This window comes from Bos mutus, chromosome 7, assembly GCF_027580195.1.
Source record: "Bos mutus isolate GX-2022 chromosome 7, NWIPB_WYAK_1.1, whole genome shotgun sequence".
NCBI classification, from domain to species: Eukaryota; Metazoa; Chordata; class Mammalia; order Artiodactyla; family Bovidae; genus Bos; species Bos mutus.
In genome coordinates, this window is record NC_091623.1 from 46,002,934 (window position 1) to 46,026,491 (window position 23,558).

Genomic DNA, 23,558 nt, shown 5'->3' on the forward strand with positions numbered 1-23,558 from the left:
CTTGTGTCAGCCGTCTCTGGGAAGGACTCTGTTCCCCACTTCCAGCAGCCAGAGGATGGGGGCATCCGGGTCAGCTGACAGCCTGCTTTGTGACCTTGGGCAAGGACCTGTCCATCTCTGGGCTTTGCCCTGGCACTGAGGAGGCTGGGAGACCTGGGTTCACACAGGGCTGACTTCTCCATCAGACATGGTGACCACCCTGTCTCAGGCACAACCGTGGAGTCCATAAAGGTGTTTTTAACTTCTTTTAAAATCAGAAGGGAAAGAAAACCCAGGCTTTGGGGTCAAAGAAAACATTTAATATATGGTATTGGAGGCAGACGCTTTAACCTCTGAGCCACCAGCCTCCCATTAATATATTCGTCTCTATGTCAAATGTAGTTGTAAAAATAGTTTAGACTCTTTTTTTAGTGGAGGAAGGGACTCTGAAAGCAAAAGTGCCTCAGGCCCGTGGAAGGCCTCATCCCGTCCTGGGTTTGAGTCTTGGTGCTCCCATTCACAGGCTGTGCAACCTTGGGCACGTGGACTCCCCTCTCTGAGTCTTGGCCCACCTGAGAATGGTGAGATGTGGAATGTTTAGTCTATGTGGTTGGTGCTCAAATTTGTGGGTACTATTTGACAATTGTTATCAAGATTGTATTTGCGCACTAATAATAGCCCCAAGGTGGGGGCCTCAGCTTTCTCAGCCAGCACCTGCGCAGTTCTAGGGAGGTCCCAGGGGTGCTGGTCTGGCGGGGGAGGTGAGCTGGCGGTTGGGCCATGGGCGGGGCTGGGTGAGCTTCCTGTGCCCCAGGCACAGGGGCCTCAGCTAACGGAAGCGGCAGGGGCCACGTGGTTATCTCCTGGTACCCGCCCTGTCTCAGGGGCTCTGTTCCCACTCGCTGTCCGGTGAGTTTGAGCCCAGGCCAGGAGGCCCCCACTGCTCCTCCTTTCCCCTCTCAGGGACAGAAGGGAGACCCCCCCCACACCTGGCCCGGGTTTCGAGAGAAACAGTAGGTGTCACTTCCTGGGCCTGCGCAGGGTCACCCTTTGCTCTGCCACTGTGCTCCCCGACTTTACAACCCTGAGCGGCAGGATGGATGGCAGGGCAGTCGCGGAAATATGGCGAACCAGAGCCCCATCTGGTAGTTTCAAACAGGGGTTCTTCGGCAGACAGGTCAGGGACAAAACCATAGTGACCTGGGGACAGTCAGTGACCTCTCTGTGTTCAGTTTCCTCATCTGTAAAGCTGATATTGAGCCCCACGTTGTGCTTGTGAAGGTTGAATGAGTGTGTGGTGCCTGAAAGGAGCTGGACACAGTGTCGCACTCACACTGGTGCTCAGTGTATGTCTAACGGGGAGGGGCAATCCAATGGGAGCTGTAAAAACAGTAGCAAAGATTCTTGGTTTCGGGGGAACGTAGGCCCTCTGGCTCCTAGGATCTTCTAGGCCTGTACTCTCTAGCAGAACTTCATCTGTGCTTTCTGGTACAGTGGCCACCAGCCTTGTGTGGCTACTGAGCCCTGGAAACAAGGCTGGCACAACTGAGGAAGTAGGAGGTTAATTTTATTTAGTTTAAAATTAAGTTGCCACATGGGGGCTAGTGGTTCCCATGATCAGTTAGCATAGCTCCAAGGGATTTGAAGATGCTCAGGGTCTAGGTCATGGCCAAAATCTAAGAAATGAGATGGGAATTTAGGGCTTTTCCCTCTTGGGATGTCAGCTTTGTATGTCCCCAGTTAGACTAGGTTTCTTCATGGGCTACACTGGGGGCTGGAGTTTCTCAGGGGTCCCAGCACCACCCAACACAGGGTGGTGGTTGGGAATATTTGTTGAATAAAATAATTGTTTGCTTGGTGAACTCCTATTCATGCTTTAAAATCCCAACTCCCATGCCCTCTCCTTTAGTTCAAGTCCCCCAGCCGAATCATCTCATGGACCCTGGTATTGTCCTGGCCAGGTAGGCACATGGTGGGTGCTAGGTGACTTATAGAAGTCATATAACTGGAGGCTAGCTGATAAAGGGTCAAATTAAACTCAAGATTAGAAAACTGTGGCTCAGAGAGGGGCAGCCTTGCCCAAGGTCCTTGCTCAGTCCTTTCTAGTGAGGCCCAGGTAGCTTTCCCATCCCTGCAGTCACCAGCCCCATCTCTGCTGCTACTGTGCCTCTTGGGCTCCCAGCTGCTGCTGAACTGCCCTCGGGGTCATGAATTATGGATGAGGCTTGTGGGCTCTAGTGACAAGCCCAACCTTGACAACATGCCAAGGACACCAAGTGTCCCTCCCTCACCTGGGAGGTCTGGGGTCCTCCAGTAAGATCCCTTCTAGGCATTTCCTCGTGTTTTGCAGATGGGGAAACTGAGGCACGGAGCTGGACAGTGACTCAGATACCTACCAGGTGAACACACGGGCTTCCAGGGGGCAGGGGCAGGACTCATGGACACACCAGTGTCAGCTGAGTCACCGTGGCAAGGGTTGGACTTTCCATCCCAGGAATGTGCATGGCATGGGGACTGTTGTAAAGGGATTCAGGAGACCCTAAGGGAACCTTAGGGCCACTTGAAGGACCCCAACTCCCACGTGGCCAATCACAGTCCCAGTATCCACCTCTTACCAGACCCTCTTCCGACAGGAGCTGCCCGGTGCGGAGCCGAGTGCTCACGGGACTCAGCTGACCCAAGCGCAAATCCATTGTCGTTTCCTGGCTTTGTTACCTTGGCAAGTAGCTTGAGGGGACTCAGTTTTTCTGTCTCTGAAATGGTCCAGAGGTTTTCTACCCATCCCCCACCCTGAACTCCTCTTCATGCTTAAAAACCCCACCCCCATGCCCCTTCCTCTAGTCTAGGCTCCCCCAGCCCCTATCCCTTCATTTAGTTTAGCTCTGACCCCACAGGGCTGGGGGTATCTGTATCCAACTCTGTCCCCCTAGGCTGGGAGCTACTTGGGGACCATGCCCAAAGCTGAATCACTCCAGGGACCCTGGCATACTCCCAACTTTGGGGCTTTTGGTTCCTCCTCCATCCTCTTTCTCCTTCCTCCACAAGGAGAGAAGTTGGAATTTCCCCTCCTTAGGCCTGAGCTGGCTGTGACTGCAACTCAAATTTGCCTCTCTCTTTGTATAGGCACAAGATAGGAACCTTCAGGGCTCTCCACAGAGGCCATCAAAATGTCATATTTTGGGGAGTATTTTTGGGTAAGTAAGATTCACTCTTATTTTGGTGGGGTGTCCTGGAAGGGCTGTGGGGGCTTTTATGGAGATGGAGAAACCTGGTGGCTTGTGGGCAGAGTTTTAGGCAGATAGAGGGTTTGCAGGGGTTAGAAGTTAAAACTGGGAAGAGTCAGGCTGGCTTTGAATCTATAGCCCCAGATGTCATAGGCCTTGTGGTCTTGGGCATGTCACAGCTTGAACAGGATGACTGAGGCCCAGAGTAGGAATCTCTTACCTGAAGTTGCCCAGTGAGAAAGTAGAGTCAGGTCTCAAACCCAGGGCCCGACCGAGCTTCCAGGATCATTCCAGCCAGGGAATTTCCACATCTTCCCCATGCTGGAGAGTTGGGGGGTTTTCTTGACTTGACCCCTAGGGACCGGCTCACCTGTCTGCTCTCCAGACTGGGGACCAAATAGTATGACCCAAGGAGCCAAGTGAGACAGGTTTTTTTTACTTGTTCACTCTCTTCCTCCCTCTCTGTCACCACTACCACCCACCCAGCCCACTCTAGGAGATGTTGGAGCCCCCAGGAGACTGCCTCCCAACCCTGACCCTGAGGAACCCCAAATCTGGGGGACACAGAGCTAGTAAGACACCTCTAGTCCTACTGAGTCAGGACTGAGCCCAACTTTGTGTGTGCCAGAGAAGGAGCAGGATGCAGAGCTGTGTTTGCCATGGGCTTTGAAGGCTGATTTTCCAGGATGCCAGAAAGGCATTCTGGGCAGGGGGAGCCAACTGGGCAAAAATAAAGAGGCGTGACACGGGGTGGCCAGTGGAGGGCACAAGGACTCCTCTTGCAGAGCCAGGCTAATGGGGAGACACAGAGGACATGTGAACAGGAGAATAGGGTAGGACTCAGGGCAGAAAGCCCCTTCCTTGGTTGCAGGCCCAGAGCTTGCAGAGAGGAAGCCCGTTGCTAGGCAACTAGTTGCCCCTGGCAACAGGCCTTTCTCCCTCCCCAGCTGGGGCTCCTCTTACTAGCGTTTGCTTTCTTAAAGAGGCAGCACCCCCTTGCCACCTGCGGGTGGTGGGTAGGGGGGTGGGAGGGCTGGGGGGAGGGCTGGACTTCCACCTTCTTTCCAAGGGTCACAATCCCTGGATTTGCCTCTGAATGGCTGTGTGACCTCACCCAAGGGCTGCCCCTCTCTGAGACCCCGGTGGCACTTTGTGTAAGGGGGTTTGACCTTTTGAGGATCAGTTGTTGCCCACATTTTGCAGTCCTGACGGGGCACCTACATGTATTTTAAATTCTTTTTAATTGTGTGAGGCAGGCAAGTTCACTGCAGAAAATTCAGACTAGCAAAGAGAAAATAGTAGCTACCCCCAACCCCTCCCTCCAAAGATAGCCTGGTACAGAGTGGATGAGAGCTTTGAGTTTGAGATTTGAATTGGGCTCTTCTGGGAGCGCTTGGGCAAGTGACTTTGCATCTTGAAGACTCAGTTTCTCCATCTGGGAAAGGAGAATGAAGCTCCTACTTCCCCAGGGCTCAGGGAGCACCCCAGAATGTCTGTTTCTCTTTTATTTGTTTATTTATTTATCTATTTATTGGCTGTGTCTGATCTTAGTTGCAGCATGCGGGATCTTTGATTGTGGTGCACGGACTGTCTAGTTGTGGGCTCAGTAATTGCAGTGCACAGGCTCCAGGGCATGCAGGCTTTAGTAGTGGTGGCAGGCAGGCTTAGTTGCTCAGGGGCATGTGGGATCTTAGTTCCCTGCCCAGGAATCGAACCTGTGTCCCCTGCATTGCAAGGCAGATTCTTAACCACTGTGAGGGAAGTCCCCTGTCTATTTCTTTTAATTAATGTTTCTTTTAATCTATTATTAGTATTGCTGGCTCTTTGCTGGATGATGCTGGGGCCCTGACTGATCTGATCAGATCAGATCAGATCAGTCGCTCAGTCGTGTCCGAATCTTTGCGACCCCATGAATCGCAGCACGCCAGGCCTCCTTGTCCATCACCAACTCCCGGAGTTCACTCAGACTTATGTCCATCGAGTCAGTGATGCCATCCAGCCATCTCATCCTCTGTCATCCCCTTCTCCTCTTGCCCCCAATCTCTCCCAGCATCAGAGTCTTTTCCAATGAGTCAACGCTTCGCATGAGGTGGCCAAAGTACTGGAGTTTCAGCTTTAGCATCAGTCCTTCCAAAGAAATCCCAGGGCTGATCTCCTTCAGAATGGACTGGTTGGATCTCCTTGCAGTCCAAGGGACTCTCAAGAGTCTTCTCCAACACCACAGTTCAAAAGCATCAATTCTTCAGCGCTCAGCTTTCTTCAGAGTCCAACTCTCACATCCATACATAACCACAGGAAAAACCATAGCCTTGACTAGACGAACCTTTGTTGGCAAAGTGATGTCTCTGCTTTTGAATATGCTATCTAGGTTGGTCATAACTTTCCTTCCAAGGAGTAAGCATCTTTTAATTTCATGGCTGCAGTCACCATCTGCAGTGATTTTGGAGCCCCCCAAAACAAAGTCTGACACTGTTTCCACTGTTTCCCCATCTATTTCCCATGAAGTGATGGGACCGGATGCCATGATCTTTGTTTTCTGAATGTTGAGCTTTAAGCCAACTTTTTCACTCTCCACTTTCACTTTCATCAAGAGGCTTTTGAGTTCCTCTTCACTTTCTACCATAAGGGTGGTGTCATCTGCGTATCTGAGGTTATTGAGATTTCTCCGGGCAATCTTGATTCCAGCTTGTGTTTCTTCCAGCCCAGCGTTTCTCATGATGTACTCTGCATATAAGTTAAATAAGCAGGGTGACAATATACAGCCTTGACGTACTCCTTTTCCTATTTGGAACCAGTCTGTGGTTCCATGTCCAGTTCTAACTGTTTCTTCCTGACCTGCATACACATTTCTCAAGAGGCAGATCAGGTGGTCTGGTATTCCCATCTCTTTCAGAATTTTCCACAGTTTATTGTGATCCACAGAGTCAAAGGCTTTGGCATAGTCAATAAAGCAGAAATAGATGTTTTTCTGGAACTCTCTTGCTTTTTCCATGATCCAGCGGATGTTGGCAATTTGATCTCTGGTTCCTCTGCCTTTTCTAAAACCAGCTTGAACATCAGGAAGTTCACGGTTCACATATTGCTGAAGCCTGGCTTGGAGAATTTTGAGCATGACTTTACTAGCGTGTGCGATGAGTGCAACTGCGCGGTCATTTGAGCATTCTTTGGCATTGCCTTTCTTTGGGATTGGAATGAAAACTGATCTGAAGGAGGCTCCATTTGGGAGAGATCAAGCCAGACAAGGATGCCCCAGTCTTGTTGGGCCAAGGCAGGGCTGGAGGCATGGAGGGCACTCGGGGGAAGTATGAGCAAGAGAAGGACATGATCAAGCTGTATTAGAAAGATCTCTTGGGTTTCCTTGGTGGCTCAGTGGTAAAGAATCCGCCCACCAATACGGGAGACAGAGGTTCGATCCCTGATCCAGGAAAAGCCCACATACTGCAGAGCGACTAAGCCCGTGCGCCACAACTATTGAGCCTGCGCTCCAGAGCTGGGGAGCTGCAACTGTTGAGACCATATGCTGCAACAACCGGAGCGCTCGCGCACTAAAGCCCGTTCTTCCCGACAAGAGAAGCCACTGCAATGAGAAGCCTATGCACTGCAACTAGAGAAGAGCTTGCACACCAACAACGATGCAGCACAGCCAAAAACAAATAAGTTTAAAAGAGAGAGAAACATCTCTCTGGGCCTGGCTTGAGAGCAAGACTGGTGTCCAGAGGTTCTGATAGGAGACATAGGCTCAAGACAGCCCCTCCCAGGACCCTCGGCTGCCAGCCCAGCCCAAGGGGGTCAGACATTGCTGGGCGTTTGCCAGGTCTGGGAAGCAGGCCAGCAGTTGGCTCTGAGTCAGCTCCAGATGCCGGCCTGGGCAGCAGTGCCTGGTGCAGCCTCACCCCAGGATCCCCTGGGCGGGGTGGGCAGGGGGCTGCTGGGGTTGTTTGCTGAGGCCTCCCCACTGTGCTTCCCAGGTGGCGCTAGTGGTGAAGTACCTGCCTGCCGATGCAGGAGGCGCAAGAGATGTGGGTTCGATCCCTGGGTCGGGAAGATCCCCTGGAGGAGGGCGTGGCAGCCCACTCCAGTATGCTTGCCTGGAGAATCCCATGGTGAGAGGAGCCTGGTGGACTACAGTCCATGGGGCTGCAAAGAGTGGGGCATGACAGTGACTAACCTAGTGACTTATTCAACAAGGAGGGCTGCCTTTGGGACTTTAGAGGACCATGATGTGGATCATCCCATATGAGAGGTAGATGACGCCCTGCCCCCATCTTAATGAGGAGCCACTATAGGCTCGATGAGAGACATGACTGGTCTGGATCACACAATGTAGCCCTAGCCCCCGCTCAAACTATGGTGAGCCCAGAACTGGGAGAAAAGGGGTTCTGTGCAAGGCATCAGCAGACACCAGGGTAGAGGCTCTGTCCCCACCAGTACCAGGCAACAGCAAAATAGCTTGTCCCTCTATTCAACCAACTCAAATGCCCTTTCTGCGCCCCGCCCTGCACTGCACATTGCTGGGTCCTGAGAGAGTATCAGACCCACATCTTGCTTTGTGGGGTCCTCAGAGAATTTTCATGTTGAAGAGAACAGAAAATAAGGCTACAGTGACTTAAGCGACAGGGGTTGTATTAGTTCATAAAACTGAAGAGTTGTGCAGTAGTGTGGCTTTCAGGGTTGGTTTGCTCCAGCACTTCTCTACTCAAGATGCTTTTTTTTTTTTAGAGACTTCACAACCAAGACCTTTGTTGCAACACACAGGCTCCAGAGTGCCTGGGCTCTGTAGCTGTGGCACATGGGCTTCGTTTCGCCACGACATGTGGGATCTTAGGTCCCTGACCAGGGATTGAACCCACATCCGTTGCATTGGAAGGTGGATTCTTAACCATTGGACCCCCAGGAAAGTCCCTCAACAGGCTTTTTATTCAGACCTTCAAGTTCAACATCTTTCCAAAATTCGTGGTTTCCATGATCTCCTGTGACCACATAATCTCTCACTTATGGAAAGATACAAAGAAAAAACAGAGGGGAAGAGACCAAAGAGAAAGGAGCAAACAGAGGTAGAGAGATATGTACACACTTGCACAGAAAGACAGAAAGATAGTGAGAGAGGAAGATAAGAGTGAATGAGACTGCCTCTCTCTCAACTATGGCACAAGAATCCCAGGGTCTTTTCTAATTAGACCATTAGACCAAATTACGGTCCATAAGCCAATCCTTAGGACCAGGGGAAACGCAACAGGTGATTGGCTCAGGCCAGAACCAATGCCTATGGCCAAGAGGATGGATTTCTGCCCGTTAGCTCTTCAGCCCAGGCCCCTGTTGCTAGGCATCCTTGATGTCCTCTCCATCCCCTTTCTCAATCTCCATCCTCACCCCCTGCAGGGAGAGAAGAACCATGGCTTTGAGGTCCTGTACCACACTGTGAAGCAGGGGCCCATCTCCACCAAGGAGCTGGCAGACTTCATCCGGGAGAGGTGAGGTTCCCCAAGCCCCATCCATCCCCATGGCCAAGACCTGAAGTCCACACTGCCATGCCCATCTTGCACTTCCACCCAGGCTCTGCCCCGCTTTTTCCCTTGCCCATCCCACCCTGATGGGGCACCACATTCTGCCAGAAAGGGTCCTGATCCCTGGGGTCTCCAGGAACCAAATGAGCTTGAAGACCCTCCTGACCGACAGTTCTCAACACTGTCAGCCCTATGCCCCATTTTAAGCAATAATCACCAGACTTCTAAGGCCTCCTCTTGTAGAGATGATAATATGACCTAATTATAAGGAGAAATTTGAAAACTCAATCTCGGGCCCTGGGTACAATAAAAGAAAATACATGTATGATGAAATAATCTACATTTCAGCTTGTAAATGCTCTGACATCCCTGAAAACACAATAAACTCAAATTGCAAGGCAACCTCTGCTCCCTAGCCACTCAGCAGCTGAATGCCCATTAAATCCGGGCAGAGAGTCCAAAGGATTATTAACCAGGTTTTTCCTCTCTGAGGTTGTCACACAAGAACTGTCACAGCCGTGCTCCGTTTCATGAGGCTTCAGACCCTGGATCCATCCACAATTGCCTGTGGTACCCCATGGGTGCCTCTTTCAAAAGATACCCCAGTGGGTAACTAGTTTAAACTGGGCACATGGCTACCCCACACAGAACTGAAATTCTATTAGGATGAAAATGTGAGTGGATATTAGGTAAGCATTTAGCAGTGTCTGTCTAGAGGGAATAAAGAAATCTGAGTTTATCTTCTGCAATTAAATGAGACAAAGCACATGAAACATTGATACGAAGCTCGAAATTTTGTTTACTTGCTCTTGCTGCTGCTGCTACTACTACTGCTGTTAGTAAAATTTTATGTAAGGATGAAAACCTCTCCCGTGAATTTCCCAAGCATCTTCCCCTGCCAGGGGGCTGTATCATTCTCCTGGAGGCCTCTGCTCAGATGTTTGAGATGGGGAAACTGAGGCCCAGGGGTATGGGGCCTGTCCCAAGGTGCCCAGGACCTTCCCCATCCTTTCCCTGTCCTCCTACCCAGGGCCACCATCGAGGAGACCTACTCGAAGGCGATGGCAAAACTTTCCAAGCTGGCCAGCAACGGGACCCCCATGGGGTGAGTGGGCTGTGGGTGAGGCAGGAGTCGCCAAGGGTGTGGGTGAGGCTGCCCTTGGCTGTACATCTCCTCACACTTGTGATATGTGGGGCGTGGAGTCATCCCTGTGCTTATGGGCTAATTGGACAGAGGAATATGAATGTATATATAGGTGGCTCAGTGGTAAAGAGGCTTCCCAGGTAGCACTAGTGGTAAAGAATCTGCCTGCAATGCAGGAAACTTGGGTTCAGTCCCTGGGTTGGGAAGATTCCCTGAAGAAGGAAATGGCAACCCATTCCAGTATTCTTGCCTGGGAAATCCCATGGACAGAGGAGCCTGACGGGCTATAATTCATTCATTCATTCAGTGGCTATTTACTGAGCCCATACTGTGTGCCAGACATTGTTTGAGGCACAAGAGGGCCCAGGGGCAATCAAAACAGATCAAGCCTCCAGCCACCGTCATGCCCTGTTCATCGGGTGTGCGTCTGGGATATGTGACAGATGTTAACCAAACACGAGCAGAGTCCTTTCCCAGAGAGAACAGTGCTAGGAAGAGAATGAAATAGGAGCATTAGAAGGTGGGCACTGTATCTGGAGCTGAGATCTCAGTAATGAGAAAGGATCAGGCCTGGGGGTGTCCGAGGGACAGAGACCCAGGGAGGTGGCTCAGCCAGTGCAAAGGCCCTAGGCAGCAGCACACTTGTGCATTTCGAGGAAGGGCAAGGAGGCAGGCGTGGCTGCAGGGCCTGGGCACAGTGGAGATGAGGTGGGGGAGAAAGAGAGGGGAAGGGGAGTATCAGGCTGGGCCTGGAGTCCAGACAGAGGACGGCGGGCGTCAGCCTAGGTTTAAACTCCTGCTCTGATGTTCATTTGCTGAGGGGCCTTGGGTGAGGAACAGGGCCTCCCATGCCTCAGTTTCCCTGTCGCCCACCTTCCGTGACTGCAGTGGGGATTAAATAAGTTCATATGTGTTCATGTTTAGCAGGGCCCAGAACACATGAGGTGTCTGAGCCAAAGCCGGCCATGCTGGGTGAGGGGTCCCTTGCCAAGGGGTTGGGGTCGGGCCTGCTGGTCCCTGGGTGTGACCCCCACCTCTCTGTTTCCAGGACCTTTGCCCCGCTCTGGGAGGTCTTCCGAGTCTCCTCAGACAAGCTGGCGCTCTGCCACCTGGAGCTGACGCGGAAGCTTCAGGATCTCATCAAGGATGTGCTCCGCCACGGGGAGGAACAGCTCAAGGCGCACAAGAAGGTCTGTGCCGTGGGTGCCGCTGGGCCGGTGGGTGGGGAACAGCTGTGGCTGCTAGGATCCCAGGACTTCTGGGGCCTTGGAACCCCAGCTCCTGGTGTGTGCCCCTGAGGGCTCTGTTAATTCCACGACATCAAACTCAGAATCTCACAGACCTGAGCATTGTTGAATTTCAGACTCTCAAAATTCTAAGAGCAGGGGGTCTGCAAACTACAGCCAGCGGGCGATGGCTAGACCACCACCTCGAGCTATGAGTAGTTTTTCTACTTTTAAGGGATTGGGGGAAAAAATTAAAAAAAGGATATTTTATGGTGTGTGACTATTACAGGACATTTAGATTTTATTGCCAGTAAATAAAGCTGTGTTGGCCACAGCCATGCCCATTCACGTTCAGATCTTCTGTGGCTGGCTTGTGAACTGCAATGGCTGAGTTCAGTGTCAGATTTACCACCTGAGCCTTCACAGCAAAAGTCTGCCGACCCTTGATCTAGAGCGTTAGAAGCTACAGATCTTGTTATTTGACATTTCTAGACTCTTTTTTTTAGCCTAAACTTTATTTTTTAAATGAAGTTGTTTTAAATTTATTCTTAATTGGAGGGTAATTGCTTTGCAATGTCATGTTGGTTTCTCCCATACAATAACATGGGGCTTCCCAGGTGGCTCAGATGGTAAAAAATCTGCCTGCAATGCAGGAGACCTGGGTTCGATCCCTGGTTCAGGAAGATCCCCTGGAGAAGAGAATGGCTACTCACTCCAATATTCTCATCTGGAGAATTCCATGGACAGAGGACCCTAACTCCATGGGATCACAAAGAGTCAGACATAACTGAGTGACTAACACACATGTATTCCCTCCTTCTTGAACCTCCCTCCCATGCCCAACCCATCCCGCCCCTCTATGTCGTCACAGAGTGCCAGGCTTCTAGACTCCTGACAAAACTAAAATCCTGGAAGACCCAGACCTTAGACTCTCAAGATTCCAAAATATTTGAAGCTTGTAAATCTAGAGTCATAGAGGGTTTGCATTTACAGAGCCCTAGAATCTGCAGTTTTTAACCCCCATTAAGGAAGAGAGTTGTAGTACTTCATACACTTAATAATGGTTAAGATGGCAAATTTTACGTTATGTGTATTTTACCACAACTTTCTTTAAAAAATGAAAGAACAAGGAAGTTTTCTCTGGACTGATACGGAACAGTCTTGAGAATGAATTATTAAGTGGAAAAAGCAGTCAGTTAAACAGGATGGCCTGTCACCATTTGTCATAAAAAATGGGCATATTCACTGATCTTCATGCCCATTATTTCGGGAAATGTATCATGGTAATAATAGGAGGTTTGGGATTTCCTTGATGGTCCAGTGGTTAAGACTCTGTGTTTCTAATGCAGGGGGTGTGGGTTTGATCCCTGGTCAGGGAACTAAGATCCCACATATCTGCCTTGCAGTGGGGCAAAAGAAAAATAAAAGACTTCATAGTAAAAAAAAGGGGGGGAGAGGAGGTTTACCTGAGCTCACTCCTTAAAACTTTCTGATATGTGAATTGTGGGAGAGGAGCTCACTCCTTAAAACTTTCTGAAATGTGAATTATGTGTAAATATTACCTATTTAAAGAGCTAAAATTTTTGAAATTCATAGAATTCTCAGAAAAAAAGTATTCTGTAGGACCTGGAACCCCACAAGTTTGGGAGGCTGGGAATTTCATGGTGTGCCAGGGTCTGCTCAGGTCCTGCACCCCAGCAGGGGCTTCAGGGGGTCCTCATGCTCTTCCCCACCCCCACAGTGCAAAGAGGAAGCAGTGGGCACCCTAGATGCCATACAGGTCCTCACAGGGGTCAGCCAGCTCCTGCCCAAGTCTCGTGAGAACTACCTGAACCGTTGCATGGACCAGGAGCGGCTGCGGAGGGAGAGCACCAGCCAGAAGGAGATGGACAAGGTGGGCGCACAGCTGCAGGTCCCCAGCCACCACTGGCCCACACAGACCCGAGGGATTTGCCGAGAGGTGGCGGGGCCGCCTGATGGGAGAGTGAAAACATAGCACAGAGCCATGGTCATTGAACCTGCATGAACCGCACCCTGGGCACCCCGGGAGTCCATGTGCTGGGGGATGGGGCCAGGGAAAGTGCCCTGAGTGTCTCTTTCCCAACCCCGTCCCCTCCCTGTGCCCTCTAGGCAGAGACCAAGACCAGGAAGGCAGCAGAGAGCCTGCGGCGTTTGGTGGAGAAATACAACTCAGCCCGCTCTGACTTTGAGCAGAAAATGCTGGACTCAGCTCTGGTAAGAACCGGGCCTTGGAGACCTACACATTCCTGGGCCCAGGATGCTATGGGCCTCAGAAGTCCAGAACCTTCCAAACCCTCAACTCCCAGAAGCCTTAGAATCACAGGCTAAAACTGTAAAATTCTAGAGCCAGTTAGCTCTTGTTGTTGCTGTTATTATTATTTCAAAGACCAAATCAGTTCTGTGCCTTAATTTCACCATTTGTAAAATGGGGACAGTAATACTACCTGCCTCATAGACTTGTAAAGATTAAATGAGTCACCATATATGAAATTTTCAGACTAGTACCAGGTGCATAGAAACCACTCTAAGATGTATTATTATTATTATTATTGATGAGGTTTTTCAACAAGATGGGGCAGGATTTAGAAGCCAAGAGTCTCCTGACATGTCATGGTGACTGAAAAGCCTGGATTCCTGGTCTAGCCTCTGTCCGTCACCAGCTGTACAACCTTTGGCCAGGCACTGCACCTCTCTGGGTCTCTGTCTACTCAAAGGTTTAAAAAGCAGATTGGGAGCTCAGGATTAAGAATTAGATTTTTTTTTTCCTTCTGATTTTGCAGTGATAGAAAGTTGCAAGCAATAGAAATCTTCATTCAAACTGACAAGGAGACTTACAGGCTCAGGGAACTGAAAAGTTCAGGGTGGGGCAGAGCTTCAGGCATGGCTGGATCCAGGTGCCCAAATGATGTTGGCAGGAAGTTGTGCCTCTTTGCTTCTCAAATCTGTTTTTCTCCCTGAGGGCTTCATTCCCAGGTAAACATATCCTCCTCAGTGTGTGTGTGTGTGTAGCAAAGTAGCCACCAGCAGCGGCCCCATTTATCTACCAATTCATTGACTCAGGATATGAAGGTGTTTTTTCTATGATTCCGGCAGAAGTGCCAGAGCTCTTACCCAAATCAATCACTGAGGCCAGGGGGTTGGAACATTCTGATTGGTCAGGTGGGGTCACTAGCCACACCTTCCCATTTTGCTCCTCCCCTCCTGCCTCAGCGCTTCCAAGCCATGGAAGAGACCCACCTGCGGCAAATGAAGGCACTGATGGGGTCCTACGCCCACTCAGTGGAGGACACCCATGTGCAGATTGGGCAGGTGAGTGGGGCATGAGGTTGGGGTGCTGGGCAAGAAAGCCCTGCCTGGTTACAGACTCCGTCCTCCTGGCCCAGGTGCACGAAGAGTTTAAGCAGAATGTAGAAAACGTCAGCGTGGAGATGCTGCTGAGGAAGTTTGCAGAGAGCAAAGGCACAGGCCAGGAGAAGCCTGGTGAGTCGGGGCGTCTATAGGAGTTGGGCTGTGGAGCCACGGCTATGGGGAAGGAACGGGATTCCAGAGCCTAGAGGATGAACCTCCCTGAGCTTCATTTTCCTCACCAGAAAAATGGGGTTAAAAAAAAAAGGAAAAAATGGATGGATGGAACTTCCCTGGTGGTCAGAGGTTGACGTCTTCCAATGCAGGGGGTGCAGATTCAATTCCTGGTCGGGGAACTCCCACATGCCTTGCAGCCAAAAAACCAAAACATAAAACAGAAACAGTACTGTAACAAATTCAATAAAAGACTTTAAAAATAGTCCACATTTTAAAAAACAATCTTTTAAAAAAATGGACTGAAGACAAATCTAACTCAGCAACCTACAGAGGGAGAGAACTTGATGCCTAAGCCAGAGAGGCCTTGAATGCCAGGGTCAGCCTTTCAGCTGTTTCCCTGAGGGGCCAAGGGAGCCACTGAGGATTGTTGAGCAAAAGGCCCATTTGAAGATGTCCCAGGTACAGGGTCAAGGAAGAACTGAGAGCCCAAGTTGTAGGGTCACGTCTGGGTTTGTATCTTTCCCTTGTCAGTCATTGTGTTACCCTGGGCATCAGTCTTGCCTTCTCTGAGTTTGTTTCCTCTTCTGTAAAGCAGGGCTGGTAGCGCCCAACTGACGGCGTCGTGAAAGTTCACTGTTATTCTTGTTCAGTCGCCAAGTTACGTCCGACTCTTTGCAACCCAATGAACTGCAGCACGCCAGGCTTCCCTGTCCTTCACTGAGTTTGCTCAAACTCAATGGACATCATTGAGTCAGTGATCCCATCCAACCATCTCCTCCCCTGTTGGCTCCTTCTTCTCTTGCCCTCAGTCTTTCCCAGCATCAGGGTCTATTCCAATGTGTCAGCTCTTTGCATCAAGTGGCCAAAGTATTGGAGCTTCAGCATCGGTCCTTCCAATGACTATTCAGGGTTCACTAATTTGATGCAAATAAAGGACAAAAATGTGTGCTTGGCACACAGTAGGCACTTTAGTAAATGCTGTTTACATCCTTAGGTATAGACAACCACTAGGGTCTGTCTTTTCTTCCTCCCGTCTCTATAGCTCAGCACCAGCTCAGGCTACCTCTCATTGTGTGAATCTTCATTCTTGTCTTTCACTGGCTCCAGATTTCCCATGCCCTGTCCCTGCTCACATAACCTCTATGGCTTCCCATCACCCTTGGGAGAGAGTCCCAGGTCCTCATCCTGGGACTTAAGGCTCAGCCCACTGCACTGACATTTATGATCCATCCTCTGACCCACCCAAGTTCTACCCAGAAATTCTGGAAGTGGAAGTAACTCAGGCAGTCCCTCCAGTCCTTCCCAAGGTGGCAGCCATCCGAGGCAAGACCAAGAACCCTTGGCCCATCCCACTCATGACTATCTCAGAGACTGGTTCAGCATCTTGGCTCATGCCTTGGACCCTGACTCACCTTAAGCTCAGATCCAGGTGCCACTGTGTGGCCAAAGGTATATTGCTACTCTTCCCAGGCTCAGTCCCCCTGCCTGGCTGAGTTTCTCAATTTTTTCTGTCCCAGGGCCTTTGGACTTTGAGGCATACAGAACGGCTACGCTGCAGGAAGGCAAGTACGTCTGGGCCTGGATGCCCAGGCTGGACCATGGGGATGAGGGAGGCAAATCTGAATGGGAAGGGGACCCCCACCCAGGGCTCATCTGCACCCCTTCCTCTGTTCTCAGCAATGAAACGTTTGCGTGGAGCCAAGGCCTTTCGCCTCCCAGGACTGAGCCGACGGGAGCGGGAGCCACCTACAGCTGTGTGAGGAAGCACCCCGACCCCCAGCCCTGGCCCAGGCTGACCCAGGATCCCTCCTCATTCTGAGGCTCTCCTGGAAGCCCCCTGCTTAGGGTAGCCCAAGAGAATTTCTATTCCAGGCTAGCCCAGGATCCCCTCTACCCAGGCCAACCCAGAAGCCCTTCTGTCCAGGCTGGCTCAGTATTACCAGTGCCCAAGCTAGTCCAGGGGGCTACCCAGATGGTACTAGTGGCAAAGAACCCACCTGCCAATGCAGGAGACTTAAGAGACGTGGGCTCAGTCCCTGGGTGGGGAAGGTCCCCTGGAGGAAGGCATGGCAACCCACTCCAGTATTCTTGCCTGGAAAATCCCATGGACAGAGGAGCCTGGGGGCTACAGTCCATGGGGTCACACAGAGTTGGACACAAGCGAAGTGACTTAGCACACACACAAGGCCATCCAGAATTCTCCTTTTGCCAAGACTAGACCAGGGGCGGCCTGTTCCAGACCCACCCAGGATTACCCCTGCCCTGGCTGGCCCGGGAGTTCTCCCTGGCAGGGCTAGGCTTGCTGTTTCCCTCATCTCATCTAGCCTGGTAATTCTACCTTTGTCAAGATGAGCCCAAGAGTCTCTCTGCCCAAACTAGTACCAAATTCTTCCCTATACCTATGGTCTCCCCGGCTAGACCAGGGTTAGCCTTGCCCAGGCTAGCCCAGAATTCTTCTCTTTGCCAAGGCTGGCCTCGTTATTTCCCTGCCAAGGTGAGCCCTACGTTCAGACTGATTTCCAAGTCCCTCCCCTTCCAAGCTGTTTGAGAATGCCCTGTACTCAGCTAACTCAGACTCACTGGCCCCAGCCCCAAGCTAGCTCCAAGGTTGCCCCACCTGCAGGGCTGGCCCAGGACCACAGAGCCGCCCAGGGGACTGCCTGCAGGTTCCATATCTGGTGTTGGGGGCGGAGGGGAGGGCCAGAGGAGATGGCAGCGCAGACACTGACATCTGCTCTCCATCCGCAGAGATTCCCTGGAACCTGATTTAGGGGTAAGTGCCATGGGCCGGGCCGGGCCGCGCTGCCCAGTGGGAGGGGTCCAGTCCTGCCTTGCTCCCCAATCCCATGCCTGGAAACCACGCCTGGAGCTCAGGGGGCTAGAGGTCACACAGCTTAGGGACCAGGTTCCAGTCCCACATCAGCTGCAAAGCCCCGTGGACGATGTGGGAGGGACCAATACCCTCCTTTCGCTTCAGTTTGCCCCTCAGGACAGGTAGTGGCATGTTCTCTTCCTCTAAGAACCTGCCCACACGCTGCGGGAAGATAGTTATTGCCATTGGGGTTCTTTTTTTTTTATCTGAGTCAGGGCCCCGAGGTGGGAGGCAGGCATGGTAGGGTGAGATGGGAGGTTTGGTATCGGAGAGCCTAACGCATTGCTTGCTTGTCCCTCCCCAGACTTGTCCAGAGGTGGATGAGGAAGGTTTCACCGTCAGGCCTGATGTCACCCAGAACAATATCCTCCTGGCGCCCTCTGGGGGCAGTTGTTGGCACAGCAAGGACAAAGCTCCATCCACAGGGATCCACCCACCATTAGCAACCCTCTCTGGGAACATCCTTGGTGGAGCCTCCAATTGTGAAGCAAGCAGATTCAAATGCAGACACTCACCCTGAGGGGTCAGAGCTGAGCCAGAGAGAGAGAGAGGAGGGCTTGGTTATCCCAGAGGGGGGAACAAAAGGGGCTTCCTGGAAGAGGTGGTCATATGTTGGGGTTTAGCAGCTAGTTTACTAATTAGGTCAGGGAATGTTTATATGAGGGGCTTCCCAGGTGGCATTAGTGGTAAAGAAACTGCCTGCCAACGGAGGAGACGCGGGTTTGATCCCTGGGTCAGGAAGTTCCCCTGGAGGAGAAAATGGCTACCCACTCCAGTATTTTTACCTGGGAAATCCCATGGGCAGAGGAGCCTGGTGGGCTACAGCGCATGGGGTTGTGAAGAGTCAGACATGACTTAATGACTGAGCACACACACACGCTTGTATGAAGGCTTGTGGGGAGAGGAGCATGGTGGCAAATGCGTGGTGTCAAGGTGAGGGGGGCAAGTGATGAGAGCGGAGATGGTGCAGCACCCCAAAGCGGTACGAGCAGGAAGGGACAGGTGTGAGGGTTGACTGGGGGGAGCCAGTGTTGGTGCCTTGACTACACTGCACGCACAGCAGAGTCCACCCACTTCTCATCCAGCGACTCTGATTTTGATGACGAGGAGCCCCGCAAAATCTACGTGCACATCAAGCCTGCCTCAGCCCGGGCCCCACCCTGCAGTCCCAAGGCAGCTGCGGCCCAGCTCAAGGCCACAGCAGGCAGCCTCATTCTTCCTCCCGGCCCTGGGGTGAGGCGCCTGGCCCCGGGGTGAGGCGTGGGGAGATGCCCTGCGTGGGGCAGGGGCACTGGCCAAATGCCGCTGGACCTGACGCCACCCCTTTCTCCACAGGGCACCATGAAACGCCATTCTTCACGTAAGTAGTCTGTTGAGGGTTCTTTAGTTTGACAAGACGCCCGCAGAGGGGAGACTGGGCCTGGAGTGTGGGTGTGGGTTTGAATGCCAGCTCTGCTATGTGACTTGGGGCAAGCTGCTTGCCCACTCTGATCTCACTCTCCTTTAATGACATGGGGTCATGCCTCATGAGAATTAAATGAGAGCCAAAAGGGATCACTGAGGCTGGGAGAGAAGCCAAAAGCTGGAGACAAGTTGGCTCAGGTTCAGATCCCTCTCTACCTGATTTGCTGGTCACTTTGGGCGGCTGACTGGACAGCCCCAAGCCTTGGTCTCCTGGTCTATGGAGTGGGAAGCCGTGCAGGCCTGGCGACGGGAAGGCTCAGGAGGTCCATCTCTCACAGGGGACACTCCCGGGAGACCGCAGAGGCCTCAGTCAGCCCCAAGGGCCAGCAGGTGGGTTCCATGGGGGTGGGGCATTGGGCCCACATGAGTGGGCAGGTGGGTGGCCCGTCCCCAACACCACCTCTTCCTCTTCCTCCCCTGCTGCCTCCCCAGGTCTCTGACTCCCCTTCTTTTACCCTGGCAGGGAGTTAAGGACGTGCCATTTTTGAGGGACCACTTAGTCATTCATTTGATGAACATTTATTGAGTGCTTTGTGTGTACTCCTGCTGTTCTGGGCTCCAAAGATAAATGATCTAGATAGATCCTCCTTCTCGGAGTCACATTCTAGTGGCCCGGATTTTTTAAATAGTAAGTATGTTAGAGCATCTCTGATGCTTCGAAGTGCTGTGAAGAAACTAAAACAGGGACCGTGATGGAAGATAGGAGTGAGTGACTTTAGGAGGGGTCGCAGGAGATGTGGGGAGGGCCTGGAGCTGACTCCTGAAGAGGAGCAGGACGTGGTTGTAGGGAGATTTGGGGGAACAGAGCTCAAGACCAAAAACAGGGTATGCCAAGGTCCTGAAGTGGAAGGGAGGAAGCGTGGAAGTAATAGAACGCACCCCGCCTGTCCAATCCGTGTCCCCAGCTGTGTGGAGAAGCTGCAATCGGATGAGCAGGCTTCCAAGAACCTCTTTGGGCCTACCCTAGAGTCCGCCTTGGACCACGAAGACTTTACAGGTGATGGGGGTGGGGCTTTGGGGCGTGGGCGTGGCTACAGGAGGGTGGGTGGGGCCACTACCAGAGTAGGAGGCTCGGATAGGCGGGACGGGTTGGAGGGAGGAGGTGGGGATCCTTTGGGTCAAAGTGAGGGTTGGGGAGGCCACAGCAGGAATGGGCGGAGCTGGCGAGAAGGTGCGGCGTTTGTGGGAGTGGGATGACCATAGTGGGTGGGCGGGGCACCAGTAGAGATGGCCGAGGCCTGCCGAGGAGGGCAAGACATTGAATGGGGGCGGACCATCTCAGCATGGGCGTGGCCTGGGGGAGGATTGACAGCACTCCGTATGAGTCGGGTCTCCAGCTGGCTGCCCCCTTCCTTCCCCCAGGCTCTAGCAGCCTCGGCTTCACCTCCAGCCCCTCGCCTTTCTCCTCCTCGTCTCCCGAGAACGTGGAGGACTCCGGACTGGACTCACCATCCCACGCGGCGCCGGGTCCCTCCCCGGATTCCTGGGTCCCACGCCCCGGCACCCCACAGAGCCCACCTACTTGTCGGGTGTCACCCCCGGAGTCGAGGGGCACACAGTCCCTGCTGCCATCAGACTCGCCACATCCCCTTGCAGCATCCCCGAGCCCCTGGGGGCCGGAGGCTGTGGCTGGAGGAGGTGAGTCCCTCTACCCCTGGTCTGAGAGTTTTCTGAGCCCTGGGCGATGAGAGAGTTCTTAGTGTGGCCAGGGCCTGAACAGGGTGTTGAGGGACACAGCTGGAACCCAGGCAGGCAGAAACCCTAATCCTTGCAGGGACATTAATGAGATGAATGTTTAACAAGGCAGGAGGTGACAGGTGCCTGGTGATGGCTCTGAAACGTAGGGCCTCCTACAGAGGCTGAACTGAGATTTGATGGAGGTGAGGATGAAGCCATGTGGACTCCAGGAATGGAATTCTCAGCAGAGGAATGTGCAAAGGCCCTGGGGTAGAAGTGGGCTAGGCCCTTTGAAGAACAACGAGCAAGGAGGCCAGTGTGACTGAAACAGAATAATGACAAGGAGAAGGAGGGAGTGGAGGGGGAGATGTCGACAGGGAGATGGGACCAGATGAGGCCCAGTGATCCCAGGAAGAAACGTGAGTTTTACCCCTAACAAGGTCAGAGCCACAGAAGGGAGGGGCTGTGAGCAGAGAGGGGTGAAACCTGCTGGGGTTTCAGGCTCTCTGACCACTTGGTCGGTGAGGATGGGAGCTGGAGACCAGGAGGTGAGTCCAGGTAAGTGGTGATGGGGTAACAGTGGGGAGAAGCTGCTGAGAGACATGGGGCCCAGAGAGAAGAGGAGTCAGGGCGGAGGGCCTGAGAGCAGCTGAAAGGAGAGGGAGGGACGGAAAGAGCAGAAAGGATGGGGCGGAAGAAGCTGGGGTGGGGGTGTGTCAAGGCCGGGAAGGAGGAGGGGATTAGGCATGGCTTGGCTTCTGGGGCCTGAGTTAGAGGGGCTGCAGGCTGTGGCCACGTGAGATCCCCAGCAGTGGGGGCAGAGGGTACCATCCTTGGTGTAAAGAAAGAGCCTGGTTGGACATGGTTCAAGGGAGGGCTCAGGGCTCAGAGGAGTGAGTGTAGACCACAAGTGTAGACAGATGAAGCTATCAGAGGTTTATTGTAGAATTAAGGTTCTCAACTGGGCCGGTTCTGCCCCTTTACTCTCCAGGCACACTTGGCAACGGCATCACTGATACTTGATTGTCACCACTTGGGGGCAGGGTACACCTGACGTTTGCAGGATGGAGGCCAGGGAGGAAGACAACCCCACCACAGCAGAGGATCTGACCCTGTTGAGAACCTTGGGATAGACAGCATAGTCTGGGGTGTAGGTGGGCAAGTAAGCGTTTATAGATGGAGTAAAGCAGGAATACTAGGGAAGCAGGAGAGCAAGGGGAACTGAGGTGTTAACACCAAGATTAGTTAAATTAGAAGGGTGTGACTCGACACTGGCCAGGGTGAGGGACCCTCTCAGAGAGGATGAAGGTCGTAGAATTGCCAAATGTTGGATAAAAGGTCTCTGCCAAATCCACCCCCCGCAACAGTGTGCCTGCCTTCTGAACATCCAGCCCTTGTTTGCATGCCTCCAGCAATCGGGAGCTCACCCCTTATTGAGCTGCGAGTCTAGTGTCTGGGAGACTCAGGGTTGCATGTGGTGTCTCCAGTCGTGTCCAGCACCTTCTCTGCAGCCCGAGGACTTCTGACCATCAGGGGGTTTCCCCCTGTAAGCCCGATTCTCAGATTGGGGCTGAATTCTTCCGCCGAGAGGCCCAGACAGCAGCTAAGCCACGTCTGTGCTTATGCTTGTTCCCCAGACTTGATGCCTGTACCTGCTGACCTTGCAGTCAGGGAGGGTCTGGCAGCCCCATCCCGGAGACCGCGCTCCAGGAAGGCATCCTGTCCCCTCATGCGCAGCAATGGAGACCTGGTAGGGTCGGGGGGAGCAGGAGCTGGGCTGGGTGGTCGCCTCCAGGACCAGCATCGGGGCACTTCTGCTAGGGTGTTCACAGGCCGGCTTCTGTTCCCTTCCAGTCTCGTTCCCTGAGCCCCTCCCCACTGGGCTCTTCAGCTCCCAGCTCTATCCCTGAACGGCCCAGCTTCGCATCCCAGACCGGACATGGTATGTGGGTCCTCTCTGGGCTTCAGGTTCACCTTCTCCAGTCCGGGTGGGTGGCCAAGTGATACAACGGAGGCTTTGTTGCAGAGGGTGGGGGTTCAGGAGCCTGGGACCTGTGCTCACTCTGTCTGTCCCCCATTCCCTCCCTGCCACCCCCAGGAGTCTCCCGGGGTCCCAGCCCTGTGGTCCTGGGCTCCCAGGATGCCCTGCCCGTGGCCACTGCCTTCACTGAGTATGTCCACGCCTACTTCCGTGGCCACAGCCCCAGGTACACAGGGGTGGGGCAGATGGTGACCAGCAAACAGGGCTTCCTGGGAGCTGTGCATCTGGGTTCCAGCAGGGCCAGCGTTCAGCGGGGTTTTATGATCTGCTTTACCATGGAATGGCCACGAACATGGAGCTGAACAACTAGGCCCATCCTGAGAGCAATAGGAACCATAGAGGGCGTTTGAACTGGGCTAAGGCATTGATGTGGGCTTCCCAGGGGGGCTCAGTGGTAAAGAATCTGCCTGCCAAGCAGGAGATTCAGATTCCCTGTGTCAGGAAGATCCCCTGGAGAAGGAAATGGCAACTCACTCCAGTATTCTTGCCTGGAAAACCCCACGAACAGAGGAGCCTGGCGGGCTATAGTCCATGGGGATGCAAAGAGTCGGACGTGACTTAGTGACTGAGCAGGTGTGCACACACTCACAGGCAGGCAGACAGGCACTGATGTATCCATGGTTTAGAGGAGCTCCTCCGAGGCTGCTGTGGGCATCACACTGAAGGAGCAAGACCAGAGGCCAGCCACAGAGCGGGAAAGGGTAGGGTGAATCGAGGGACCAGGGATAATCTGGGGGCAGCGCCCAGCTGAAAGACACCATAAGATCAAGCCACAAAGAGGAGGAGAGTATCAGACCCAAAACCTAAGCTGAGGGCTGAATGTTTTGCTTTGAGCTTCCTGGTGGCCTAGGGGAAAAGAGAACTGGGGAAGGGAGTGTCCCTGT

General features: G+C 52.8%; 1 protein-coding gene across 4 annotated transcripts in view; it reads left to right on the forward strand.

The window, feature by feature from the left end:
* Positions 1-23,558, forward strand: part of FCHO1 (FCH and mu domain containing endocytic adaptor 1) — a 29,865-nt gene that overhangs the window by 2,455 nt on the left and 3,852 nt on the right. For 3 of the 4 annotated variants that reach the window (XM_070373291.1, XM_070373292.1, XM_070373289.1), the window contains exons 2-23: positions 2,330-2,378; positions 2,613-2,698; positions 3,103-3,173; positions 8,583-8,674; positions 9,738-9,812; positions 10,900-11,041; positions 12,819-12,971; positions 13,208-13,312; positions 14,309-14,407; positions 14,482-14,578; positions 16,138-16,182; positions 16,298-16,376; positions 17,369-17,393; positions 17,797-17,854; positions 18,547-18,725; positions 18,828-18,852; positions 19,235-19,286; positions 19,862-19,953; positions 20,319-20,594; positions 22,271-22,383; positions 22,488-22,575; positions 22,732-22,840. In XM_070373291.1, coding sequence (XP_070229392.1) covers positions 3,147-3,173; positions 8,583-8,674; positions 9,738-9,812; positions 10,900-11,041; positions 12,819-12,971; positions 13,208-13,312; positions 14,309-14,407; positions 14,482-14,578; positions 16,138-16,182; positions 16,298-16,376; positions 17,369-17,393; positions 17,797-17,854; positions 18,547-18,725; positions 18,828-18,852; positions 19,235-19,286; positions 19,862-19,953; positions 20,319-20,594; positions 22,271-22,383; positions 22,488-22,575; positions 22,732-22,840 — 1,931 coding nt within the window. In that variant the 5' untranslated portion in view covers positions 2,330-2,378; positions 2,613-2,698; positions 3,103-3,146. Of the gene's footprint in view, positions 1-888; positions 993-2,329; positions 2,379-2,612; positions 2,699-3,102; positions 3,174-8,582; positions 8,675-9,737; positions 9,813-10,899; positions 11,042-12,818; positions 12,972-13,207; positions 13,313-14,308; positions 14,408-14,481; positions 14,579-16,137; positions 16,183-16,297; positions 16,377-17,368; positions 17,394-17,796; positions 17,855-18,546; positions 18,726-18,827; positions 18,853-19,234; positions 19,287-19,861; positions 19,954-20,318; positions 20,595-22,270; positions 22,384-22,487; positions 22,576-22,731; positions 22,841-23,558 lie in introns of those variants that run through there. The other variant, XM_070373290.1, reaches the window with a different exon arrangement.